The sequence below is a fragment of the Aphidius gifuensis genome, linkage group LG3 (assembly GCF_014905175.1).
Source record: "Aphidius gifuensis isolate YNYX2018 linkage group LG3, ASM1490517v1, whole genome shotgun sequence".
Lineage (NCBI taxonomy): Eukaryota > Metazoa > Arthropoda > Insecta > Hymenoptera > Braconidae > Aphidius > Aphidius gifuensis.
This window is the reverse complement of record NC_057790.1, coordinates 26060237-26073750: the sequence shown is the minus strand read 5'-3', so window position 1 is coordinate 26073750 and position 13514 is coordinate 26060237. Positions and strand designations below refer to the sequence as shown.

General features: G+C 26.9%; 1 protein-coding gene across 1 annotated transcript in view; it reads right to left on the bottom strand.

Annotated features, from left to right (window-relative positions):
* Positions 1–2943: 2943 nt before the first annotated feature.
* The window catches only part of LOC122851117 (lachesin-like), a 68682-nt gene continuing 58111 nt past the window's right edge, over positions 2944–13514 (bottom strand). Inside the window, exons 4-6 of the mRNA XM_044150164.1 lie at positions 9700–9828; positions 6417–6707; positions 2944–3681 (exon numbers count right to left, since the gene is read on the bottom strand). Of these exons, the coding sequence (XP_044006099.1) occupies positions 3431–3681; positions 6417–6707; positions 9700–9828 (671 nt within the window). The 3' untranslated portion in view covers positions 2944–3430. The remainder of the gene's footprint in view (positions 3682–6416; positions 6708–9699; positions 9829–13514) is intronic.

Sequence of the window (13514 nt, the reverse complement as noted above, 5' to 3'; positions counted from 1 at the left end):
TTTGTATTTATTTGTTAAAGTTACTTGTCAAGTTGTTAAATTGTTTTTCCTTGGTCATGAAAGACATGATGATGTATACTTTGTTGGTTTGTGTTCAAGTATTTTACACTTTACATTTAGACAGTTTATGCTTTTACCCTTCGTGGTGTTAACGTCACGTATTCTGTAATATACAATATAGAAGGTCATTAAGTTGAATAGTCGTTGTGTGGTTTGTTGGTATTGTAAACTCTCTTGTCGATTTTAACAATCGATTTATAAAAAGTAACATATTCAATTGTTTAAATGAACAGAAAAATAAATATTAAATTAAATTGTTATTGCTGTTGTAAATTGACATGAGTAACATAATTTTTCAATATTTTTTTTTTATTGGAAAACAATTTTTTACTCAGAGCTTTTCAATAATAAAAAAATTTTTTTTTTTTATTTTATAGTTTGAATGTTGTAGTAACTATATAAAATAAAAAAATAAATTTCATATTTTTTTTTATTATTAATAAAAGATAGATAAATATTCAATTAAATTTTTTTTTGATTTTTTTTCTTCAGTAAATTATTTTTTTTACTTGCAAAAGTTTTGTGGAAAAAAAAATTGTTTGCATTGAATGAGGGTTAAATTAAAAAGACGTAACTCCATAATTTTTTTTTTGATATATTTTTTTAATTTTATTAATTATAGAAAAGTGTATTTCACATTTTTCAAAAAAATTTTTCAACAACTAGGTAAATAAAATTTCAATGGGTAAGTAAATTGATACACAAATAACACAAAAATTTATACATTAATTAATTTTTTTTATTACGATATGCATATACTATTTGACTAAAAATAAAATGAAAAAAAAAATATCAGTCAATCGTTGATACACATTTTGTTATTAACTCAATAATATTTTTATAATTTAATATCTATTTTTTTTTATTTTTTCAAATTATTTTCTTTTAGAAGATATATTTATTTTCTTTTTTTCGAATTACAATTTCGGGTTAATTATATATTTATATTTTGTCATTTAAAAAAATGATAAATTATATTTTTTTTTTACACACACATCAAAACATTTTTACATTCTTTCAATTTATTTTTCTATTAAATTTTTCTTCAATTCACTCATGATTATATTACAAATGGAAACACGCTGTTTATGTCGACAATAATTAGGTTAAATAATTGTTTTTTAAATTTAAAAATACGATTATTGTCATTGTCAACGTTTAACATAAATCAAAATCAACATTTTACTTATATTTTTATTTTTGCTGACTTTATTTTCGTTGATAGTTTATGATTATTATTTTTTATCGATACATTCAGAGCTACAATTTGATTATCTCATACTCACAGTCATCCCTCAATTTATTTTTTTAAAATTTTATATTTCATCAGGATAATTTTTTATCATCGTCATGCACTCACAACTTTTTTTTTTTCAAATTAATTATACCATTTTATTTTTAAAAACAACTTTTATGTGTTTAAAATTTTTTTTTTTTTTTTTTTAATAATTTAATCATCCTGTACATTACACAACTCTACCACATAAATATATCATCATATATTTTCATCTGAATTATCATTAAAACTGTAATGTTTTTTTTCAACTGATTATTTTTTTAATATTTTTTTTTCATTTATTATTTTTTTTTTAATATATATTTATAAGCAATTTATGATTTTTGCAAGTGGTTTATATACTATCCATACGATAACAGTGTTTATATGCACAACAACCGAGGTCAAATATTAATGTTCACATTATGTCAATAAAATTTTTTTAAAAATTATTTACCATCGGGTATTAATTTTTTTTTTTTAATTATTCATTTCAGCACATATTATACGACTAAATATAAATATATTTTCGTTTCAAAAAAATAAATAATTACATAAAATAAAATTATAATTTAATATATATATTTTTTAAATTTTATATATTTTTTTCTCAACATTTTTTTATATTTTAAATTAAATATATTTTTCTACTTTTTTATTTTACATTTTACATGGAATATTGACATTTTTTATTACATTTTAATGTCAATTTGCAAGCTGATTTTTCCCCAGAATATAATATTTATAATCAAGCCCAGTTTATAATTAAAAAATGATAATTATTTGATTGATTTTTCAATGATAAAAATTTTTATTATTACAGTGAAATTTTTTTTAATTATTCAAATGATAATATTCATATTTTAATTTATTTTATGGATTTTTAAAAATTTTTTTTTGGCACGGTTATTCGATGCCCCCGTTTGAAAAACATGATAAAATGATAAATTTTTTTTTTTTTAATTTTTAAAATAAAATATTAATTAATTTCTGATTGTTTGTTGGGCAATTTGATTGATTAAAAAGGACATTATTAAATTATCGTTTATCGCAACTAGCCAATTATTCAATTAATCAACATTTACTTAATCAACAATTTTATTTTTATTTTTCTTATCTTTTACATGATAAAATCCTTGAGCTTGACTGGTAAAAAGCAAGGCATTCCAACGAGAAAAAAAAAAACCAACGACAATTTAATTTTCCTTTCATCTCTATTATGTTTATTTAATTTTTTATTTTCCCCAATTTTTATTTCACCTAAAAGTACCTTAAATATTTACAATAATAATTTGTTTTAGAGGATAAAATATCTTCTATATTTTCGACGTTAATTGCGTATATTTTTTTATATTTTTAAAAAGCCAGTATGAAAGAAGAAATATTTACAAAATAAAAAATACAAAAACACAATATTCAAAGACACGTTTAAATTTATTTAAATAAAATATTAAATAAACAATAAAAATAATTTTCCATTATCCTTGAAATGTAGTTTTAAATGAAATAAAAATTTAAATAATATCACGTGTATGTACAACCGTGTCTGAGAATAAATAAAAAAAAAAATATATAATTTTCACATGATGTAGAATTTTATATTTTATCCTGTATCAATGTTCATTTTATTCCTTCAATTTTTATTCCCTCACATATTTCGTGAAGAGTAGATGAATCAATTTCACCCGAATCAAAAAAAAGAGAGATATCAAATATCCTTAGGGTAAAAAAAAATAAAAAAACAAACAATTAATAAAGAAAAATAAAAAGGAAATGAAAAAAAAAAAAGAAAATTTTATCTCAAAGATATTGGTAACATACTCTAATTTATTTGACATAACTCATATTATTTTTGGCACTGTAATAATTAATTTTAGACTGTCAATTAAATTGATTATTTTTTGAAAAAAATTATGCCATATGTTATTGACATTTACACATATACACAATAAATAAATTCATACAAATATTGGAGCACTTGATTTAGTGTCTTAAACACTTGTCATTGATTTAATTTTATCTAATTTATTTTTCATTCTTGATGAAAAAACACAGTCACTAATTAATTTCACTTTTAATTTTTATTTCGCTTATTTATCGTTGTGATATGAAGAAAATTATTAGCGTTGTTATTATTAGTTTATATTTTTGACAATAATTTGTTTTACTTGATACAGATGATGCACCATCACCATTATGGATTGGTGTATCCAGGGTTGATCCACTTTCACGTAGTGAACCTTGATAAACATTATTCAAACGGTTAGCATGATCGCGTGTTTCAAGTGTATCCTCATCATCAGACACCTCGTTTCCTTTATGCGAATGTTCCGGTAGTCGCATGTCTAAAAAAATATCAAAAAAAAAAAATAAAACAAATTTAAATAATTAAGCTTTAATTATATTTTTCTTTTTTTTTTTTCATTTGATTATTATCAAATGGTATTTTTTGTTATTTTTTTTTTCGATTTGGAAAATTAATTTGGGAAGGTTGTTTTTGATGGATTAAAAAGGAGATAATTTTAAAATTTTTTAGAATTAATTGATGGTGTTGATTAAATAAAAATTCCAAAAAAATTGTTGAAATTTTTTTTAATTTAAAAATTAATAAACATTTGAATAAATTTTTTAAAAATATTTAAATTGTATTTTTGTTGATGAAAATTATTTTGAAAAATTTATTAGACAATTTAAAACAAGTTTAAAATAAATTTGCAATAAATTAAAAGTTTTTGGATAATTGTTTATCTGAAAATCTTGAATACAAGAAAAAAAAATATATAAAAAAGTTTAAGTAATTAACCTTTTAATTATTTTAATTAAGATAAGTTATTATTTTTTTTTTTTATTGAACTTGTTCAGTTTTTTTTTTGAGCTTTTTTACTGTTAAATTTTTTTGATTGCAAAGAATATTATTTTGAGTAATTTCGCTGTTTTATTTTGTTTCTAAATGTAACAATAGAAGGTTGATTTTTTCGAAAAATTCAAATAATTACACAACATTGAAAAATATAATTTCATTATTAATTTTTCTTTTTTTTTTACATGAAAATATATCTGAATAAATTTTGAAATAATATTTTTTAAATCACACCAGTATACATTTTTTATTAACTAAATTTCAAGTTAATTAAATTATCAATATATCTATTAATTTATCTTTCAACTTTATTAATTTTTAAAACCCCAAATTATCCACTCAATTAAAAAATAAATTCATTATAAATTTCCCATTAATTTTTATCAATAAATAAATTCAAAAAGCTCAACTATTTAAACCCTAAAATGTACAAAAAAAAAAAAGCAGCAGCTTCCAGCTAAATTTATTCACAGAATAAAAAAGAATACAATAAAAAAAAAGAAAAACTTTTTAAAATTATTTTACGTCTATTAAATATCCATCAATAAAATTTCATAATAAAAAAACAAAAAAAAAATTGCACAGAATAGCGAATATTCTTGTCATTAAAAGACAAAAAATATCATATATAAAGATAAAAAAAAAAAAAAAAAATCAATGGATTTTAGTTGATCACGTTTTTACACATTGACAGGGGTTACCATTTGGTGAAATCAATTTATCTTGTAACTCGCCCGGAGGTAAAAATCGGATGCCGCGATATTGGTTTAACATTGAGGGACAGTTATTTATAGATGTATTGGTATATATACTTTATATTATTATAAAAATATATATGTATCAAGGATATAGTAGCGAAAAAATAAATAAAAAAAAATAAAAAGAATAAACGAAATAGCAGTTTAGCACTGATAACACTTGGGCTGGACTTTTATCGATCATGTCTGGCAACAGATGGCTCACCCAATTTTCAACATTTTCGTCTGGTTCACCACTGATAAACGATAACTAATACGCGGATATTGTTTTCTATTGCCAACTTTTTTTTCAACTTGAAAAACGTGACTGCTTCTAATTTTTCTTGATTGTTTTTTCTTCTTTTTTTTTTATTTTTACTTTCAATCTTTTATATTATTTTATTTAATTTGTTATTTTGTTTTTTTTTTTTTCTTTTATCTTTTATCAATCTCTGATTGTTTTGTGTTGGCAGTTTGTATAACCATTTCTCTTGGGTTGAATTATATCAAGAGTAGTAGGTTTTTAGCTTAACACCTTTTCAACCCCAAAGCTAGTTTCAACGGTTAATTTAACAGGCTTATCTGATCGCGTGACTATCTACATTGTGCTTCCCATCATCAAAACTTAACTTTTCTTGTTGAAATGAAAATTTTTTGTATATATATATTTATCTGTATATAACCAGTGGAAATATATTATCTGTTTACATCAGAAAATTAACGGCTAACATATTACAAGTAATGGCTATTATTATTTAATGAAAATAATTAATTTTTTTTTAAATTTTCTTTAGGTGTTTTAAAATATTTACAAAGCTTTTTTTTTTTAAATATTTCAACTGATGGACAGTGTCAATCAAATAACAATTCAATAAAATCTTTGAAAAATTTATTTACCCTTTTAATTTTTTTTTTAAATAAAAATTTTGTTAAAAGGATTTTAATAAATTCGAAAAAAAAATTAAAAGTAAATGTTCTTTTAATTGAAAATATATTTTTAAATGAAGTCATGATTTTTATTCATTTGATTGATTTAATTTGAAATTATTTTACCAATTTATTTAGCAATAAATTTCTAACTAAACTGTTTATAAATTTATACAATTTAATGCTCAAAATTATGATTAAAATAACGATAAGTAATAATCAATTTATCACGACAAAATTATTAAATGATAAATGAGAAAAATATTTGTAATATTGATTTGAAATAATTATTAGTAAAATATTATTGAATAATAATTAGTAAATTAGAATAATAACAAATATTTAAATATTTTTTATAATTAATTTAGATGAATTATTAACTAACAATTATTAGAATTATTATAATTTAAAATAAAAAAATTCAAATGACAATTTATTTTAAAATTTAACGTGAAAAATTTACATAATTATTTTCATTTTTAAATGTTATTAATATCTTTTTGATAGTTTTAAAAATATAAAATTAAATTAAATTTTTGAGTTTAATTAAACTTACCATACAGTCGAATATTACCCTCAGCTTCACCAATTGAATTTTTAGATATACATTTATAACCACCAAGATCATGTTTTTGTAAAATTCTTATGATAAGACGCATTTGTACACTATATACTGATAATTTTTCTTCTGACATTGAATATTTATGATTTGTTATAATCATTTCACCAGATTCACGTGTCCAATAATTAATTGCTTTTGGTGATGCTTCAACATGACAAATCAATGTGACATTTGTACCAATTGGTGCACCAACTAATTGATTTGGTACTTGTATCATTGGATGAACTATAAAATAAATTAATCATTAATTTAAAACAAAAAAAGGAATATTAAATGTTTAAAGTTTTCTTATATTTAATAATTTTTATTTGCAAGTTTATTAGGTATTTTAAATTATATTCAGGGACAAAATGAGCTTAAAAGGTCTTTGTTTCTTGCAGGATAAATGATGAAGGAAGTAAGCTACTTATATGTCCAACTCAACCACATTTATCAAAACTTCAATATACATAAACTTTTATGAAAAGAAAAAAAAATTATCAAATAGTTATGAATAAAAGTATTATAAAATTTATTTTCAATTGAATTATATTTTAAATGAAAAATTATAAAACTTTGCTGGATTGAGACAATTAATCAGTCAATTAATTGCTGATGTATTTTTTAAAATTCATTTAAAATAACAATGAAATAGCTGAGATAAAAAATATATTATAAATGTAGAGATTAATTCATGATGAACCATAATGACGACAGCAAAAATATAATGGTCTGTTCATTGAAAAAACAGTTTTAAAAAATAAAAAAAAATAAAAAAAAATTACAATTTTATATATATGACCCCGAGCAATTAAAACTTTCTCGAGTTGGTGTGAGGCATTGTTAAGGCTAAAAGCCAGTAGTAGCCAGTGGTCGTAAATCAATCCAGTATATACCTTTTTAACAAAATTCAGACTAAACATTTCAGGGGATGTACACTGTCCGTCCAGTAGATGAACAGATGCTCGCGAAACATTTCAAATATTTTTGTGGTATATATGGCTTGAAATACCCTCAGGAATCAGAATCGTGTGGATTTTAATTCAAATTAAATTGACTCAATGAAATTATAATTTTTAAATTAACAAAATAATTTATTATTTATAGAATATATATTATTTAGAAAAAAAATTAATTAGGGTTAACCTTCATAAACTTAATTACATGACAATTGAACACGTGCCAAAATAACTAGGACAGAAAAAAAAAAATTTTTTTTACCTATTATTTTCTTACAATAATGAAAAAAATATTTAATTAAGTTTAAAAAAGAAAAAATTAATCATCAAAATGTGTAGCTTTCATTGCAAAAAAAATAGAAATTCTTCGGAATTAATTTCAAAGAGAAATTTCGAAAAAAAATGTGATCAAAATTAAAATACAGATGATTTTGTTTATTAGCGATTATTAACTTGAAATATTTTGGGTTGTCAAATTTAATACTACCAACTACTACCCTGAATTGTAGATAAAAAATAAAAATAAAAACTAAAATCTCTAAAGTGACATACAAGGTAAATCACTTCAATTTAAAGCTGTAATTATTTGGTCTTGTGTTATCCTTTACTTCACTATTTCATTCACATAATATCTTTTGCTTCAGTCAAGCTAATAGCTTGTAGCCAAAAAGGTTATTATATATACGTATATATAAAATGAGGTGGGTAAAAAAGACCTGATGCGATTGCGGTATAAAATAAGCCTGCAAAGCGAAACATCGGGAACGTAATAGGTTTCCGGGTCGGTTCGTCGGAGCATCGCAGCAGAGTTGTGGTTTTGCCTAGATGGGCGGTATTGCCAGTTGTTGGTGGTGTTGGTGGGTCGTTGGTTATATTTTTTAAATATAAATAAATATATACTTGTGTGTTGGTGTAAAAGAGAATGACGATGTTGTAAAAATATATATATATTGAAAAATAAAAGTGAGAGAAAAAAAAAAGGGAAAAAGAAAAATTGAAGTGATGCAAAGAACGAGTAAAGCAAGCATTTGCTTGATGGTATAAAGAAAGCTTTCACGTATTATTATACACATATACATTGTCGGTTGTATTGTTGAACATTGAAAAAACAAGGACACTATGATAACCACCACTGGGGTGATAAGATAACGCCTACCTTCTCTACATTACCACCTACTCGACGAGATGGCCCACGTTTACGGCTTTTCTCTTGTGATATAAACTTTTTCACCTCGACTTTTCTTACCTTTTTTTATTTTTTTCATTATTATATATATATATATTCACCCTATTTCATTCAAATCCCACTAAAAATTCATACGACACTCAGCAACGTCTTAAAAAACAATTGTCAATTTTGTCTTATATTTTTTCTTTTTATTTTTATATCAACTTGTTGCAAAAAATTTTTATTTAATTTACTAAAAAATGAAATTGTTATTTTTATTATATTAATTATATTGAGATATCAAAAAAAAAAGATATAATGAAATTTAAAATATAGAGATAATAATATGAAGAAATGAATTTTTTTTTTATTTTTCAGATGAAAGGTGTTTTTTTTTTTTTTATCATTCCGTATCAAGTTCATGAAAGCCAACGCGCATTTATACTACTTGTTCCGACTGAAGGGTAATTTTATTATCCTGAATTCAACGGTTTTTTTTTTTTTCTTCTTATCTAACTATTTTCGTCTTTATGCTTTTTGCCATGGACCCTTTTTCAACACTTTTAACGCCAATTTAAAGCTTCTATTTGAGACGCTATTTCACTTTAATTCACTGTTTTTTTTTCTCTTCATTTTTGCCGAATTTTTTTATCATTTTATTTTCTTTTTTTTTTCTTATCATTGTATGTGTGTGTGTGTGTAAATATTTTTTTGAATAGTGGGTTAGCTTGGAAAGGGTAGTGTATATTTTGTAAGGGCATGAGAAAATTATGCAAAGTGCAAGACGATGACTATCTTCACTCTGCAAAGAGACGGAGAATTATGAAAATATATATACGGAGAAGACGAAGAAGAAGACGGAGAAAAAGATGGAAGAAAAGACAAAGGAATGTTTGAAATAAAATACGGTACTTTTTAAGGATACAATGAAAACTCATTGTGGTCAGTCATCATGATTATTTAGGTGTATATTAATTCATTCAGTTTTATTAAAATATAATAATTATTATTATATATGTGCATGAATGAGATAATAATATTTGTTTTGAATGTGTTTGCATGTTTGTTTAAGAGAGTCTTGACTTTTACTTGGTTTTTGGATTATACTCACAGTTGACATGCAACATCATCTGTTTACTGACCGAGGGTGGTACACCATTACTTGCTATACACATGTATGTACCCATTTCACTTCTAGTCACTTTTGTCAAGGCAAGAGTTTCACCCTCCACTGACGCCTCTGTAAATATACAAAATATTCACATCGTTATTTTTATTTTATTAATGTAAATAAAATTTATATTATCTAAATTTATTATATGAAAAGAATAATAAAAATACGCATTGTTTAGAGTAATTTATATTTTAATTAATTTATAATTTTTTACGGGGTCAGTAATCTAATATAAAAATATTTATAATTAAATTAATTTAATAGTAGCTTATATTGTTTAGTAATTGTGGATATATGAAAAAATATTTGAGTTTTAATTATAAAATATTATTGAAATAATAAAAGTAATTTGTAACATGACATTTCTGCCAGTTATCTTCTCGGACCGCTTGTTACCGCCATTTTACCTGTAAATTGTCCTTTCTAATAAACAAAGCTAAAAACCAATAAATCCAACAAAATAATAATAGTAATTTATATCCAAAACGTAATAATTAAAATCAGGGGTTTTCAAATCACCTTAAAACCGGAAAAAGGCATAACACAATCTCGCGCTCAGAACACATTCATACCTGGACAAAATACAATCAAACAAATGAATAAAACAACCGAAACAAGCAATCTAGAGGAAAGCCGCAGGGTCGCTCAGTGTGTGGGTTTTGGTAGAAGGGCCGGATAAAGCTGTTATAATTAATTTTACCTGAAATCAATAATAAATAAATAACCCAAAATAATAACATAAGAAACACTATTAATTCATTTTACTTTATATTTATTTATCAAACACAAACTCAATTATCAACGTAACTCATTTAGCCAACGTAACTCAAATACAAAATAACTAATCCATAAGTATCTCAAAAATCCTAATCTAAAGGGAACCGCGTCCAACAAAATATTAATTAATTAATAATTAATAAACTAAATCTAATAATCAAAAGTATCAAAGTATCATGATCAACTCGAGGATCCGCCTTGAGATGATCAACCAAAACAAAGCTAAACAGAAGGTAACACATGGTGGTTGATCCACCATGTTCAACATACAAAAATAACCTCAAACTCACCGTCGCCAGACGACTGGTTAAAACAGAGGTCCAGTCAGTCTGACGTCTCAAAGACAAGAGAGCGAGTTTTCACTCACTAATTATTTTCCTTAAATTTTACAAATCGAAAAGAGGGGGAATTTGCCCTATTCTAATGTGACTTGATGTTGATGATGTCGCTAGTTGAAGAGTCGAACCATTGTCTATGTGGCTTAGCCTTTAAGGCAACGAGAATCGTTACAGCCTCCTCCCCAGACTCTTCCAGTAATGACAGCATCCCACATCCTTCTTGGTTGTTAGATGTAATTCACGATGACCTGCAACATATTCTTAATCTACCAAAAACAAATGTAAAATTTACTAAAACTAATTATGAGAAAGGATATGAAAAGATTTTATTAAACCTAGTTAACACTAAGTATAACAAATCTTTAATCTTCAGTAAGAATTTTAGTCAAGGATATCCTCGACTAATTACAGTTAATAATAACAATGTCGTTTTCTGCAGTGTGGATTTCCACACTCACAGTGATATGGTTGGCAAGGCCTTGGACATCCAGGACCTTGATAGCTTCCATTACGAAAATATTAATGAGTTTGATGACAAGTCCATTCAGGATAGCCTGGTGGAGTAATACTTCTCTAATATGGTTAACCATATCCATAATAAGCTGGTGATGGATGATGACTTGGTGGTAACCACTTGGTCCATCAGGAAATCCATCACTTCGTCTAACCAATAGGTACCTGGTTTCTGTTTTTCTGCTTGTTTCTAAACTTGGTGTTGTAGATCTGGATCATCCAGCTCTATCAGTTTGTTACTTGATGCAAAGCTGGTTCAGCCGACACGACTCCAGTCTAACTTGATGATGTGACAGTGATTGCATTTGCCTGTGTGGTACAGTGGAATCACTCTGAACTTATTGAGCAGCACATAGTATTCTCATCTAAAACACAAATAAATATTAGGTAGTATTCGGTTACTGGTTGTAAATTTTCTGGTTGAGAACCATGCATTGTCTAGCGTTGCATAGGATTACAGTATGTACAAGACGCCGTCGTGACGCCTGGTTTCCTACAGCGATAGCAAAAGCGACGCCGTGGTTCCTGGCAGTCATGATGGGTATGTCCACGAGTATCACAGTTCCAACACTCAACTTCATTACCACCTGAACGGTCAGCACGCCCTGGTGGTGAAGCAAGATCTGGAGTTGATGACTGATCACGACTAAATCTTCTAGGCAAAAGTACCGGAGTTTCAAGTGGTGAAAACTGTACTCCCCGATCTACTTTACGCGGTGTTTTTGACAATTTAGTTCGTTCACGGTTTCGATCCGTCTCACGTCTAAGAACATGTAGCTCGAGGTTTTCCTCTGCTGTACGGTTGATACTCCAATCATGAAGGTCTTCCTCCTCGGATAGAGTCCGTACGTCGTCTTGGTGTGAATTTCTAGATGATGTAAATGTATTATTACGTGTGTTTGGACACGCGAAACTTGGACACAAAGAGAGCTCTGGTTTAGGAGGAAGTCTACGTGTCTGAGCACCTTTTGTGATACACTCTTGACGTATAGCTTCATCCTCCACTGCTCGCATAGTTGGAAAACGTCTGGATGATATTAGACGCTGATAGGGTGGCAGCATATTGCGAATAGTATAAAGCACACGTTCACTTTCTGGCCAAGGTGGATCTGTACGTTGAAATAGACCACGCATGCAAGAGACAAAGTGACGAACTGATTCACTTGGGCCTTGGGTACGTCTATCTATTTCTTCCCGTAATGCTCTTTGATAGTCTGGGTCAGCAAAACTACTACGAAATGCTTGTCTGGTGATCTCCCAGTTCAAGAACGCCTCAGTATGAGCCATGAACCAGGTTAAAGCCTCACCATGAAGGCAAAAGGATAAAGCTGATAGGATTTCCTGATCAGTGGCACCAGTGATCATTCGAGTCTGTTCTACTCTGAATAAGAATTCCTCGACATCTTCACCTGGTTTACCAGTGAAGCGAAGGTTGCAACTCAACAGAGTCCTGAGCAAGTAATTTGGGTTACAACGTCCAGGTTCAGAGATTCGGAGGTCTTCCACCGAAGGAATGACTACCTGACAACGAGGCTGGGGACGAAAATCGACTAAATGGTCAGGATATTCCTGGCGTCTTGGATTATCTGGTGGTTGTTCAGGTAAAGGATGACGTAGGTTGGCTTTTTCTCGAAGATTATATCCTCCAAGACCACCTGTGTTATCCTCAAGATTTGGCAAAATACGTGTTGATAACTTGGACTGGTTAGTTTTAGAACTCTTGGGTCTACCTCTGGATAATGGTGGATTTGTAACACCAGCCGGAGATCCAAGATCCAAAGTATCAATTGGTGGCATAGTCAAAGGCAACTGATTTACTACTGGAGTAGTGATGCGTTGATCCAACAAAGGTGGATCCGCCGGATCATCCAAATTCGCAAATAAATCTCCCAGGTCTATATCAGAGGACTGGTTAGATTCAGGTCGAGGTGGTGGTTCTAGGTTAGCAACTGGTTCTTCAGGTGAAGCCTGTGTAAGTGTTATCTTCACTGGATTTCTTTCACCAAAAAGATCAACTGTTGGTTGGTTGTCCAAGTCACTAGTTGAATCAGTTAAGCTAACTGAATTTGTTAATAAGTTGGTTCGAGGTCTTCCTCGACGCTTGGGTATCGTCACTGATCTTTC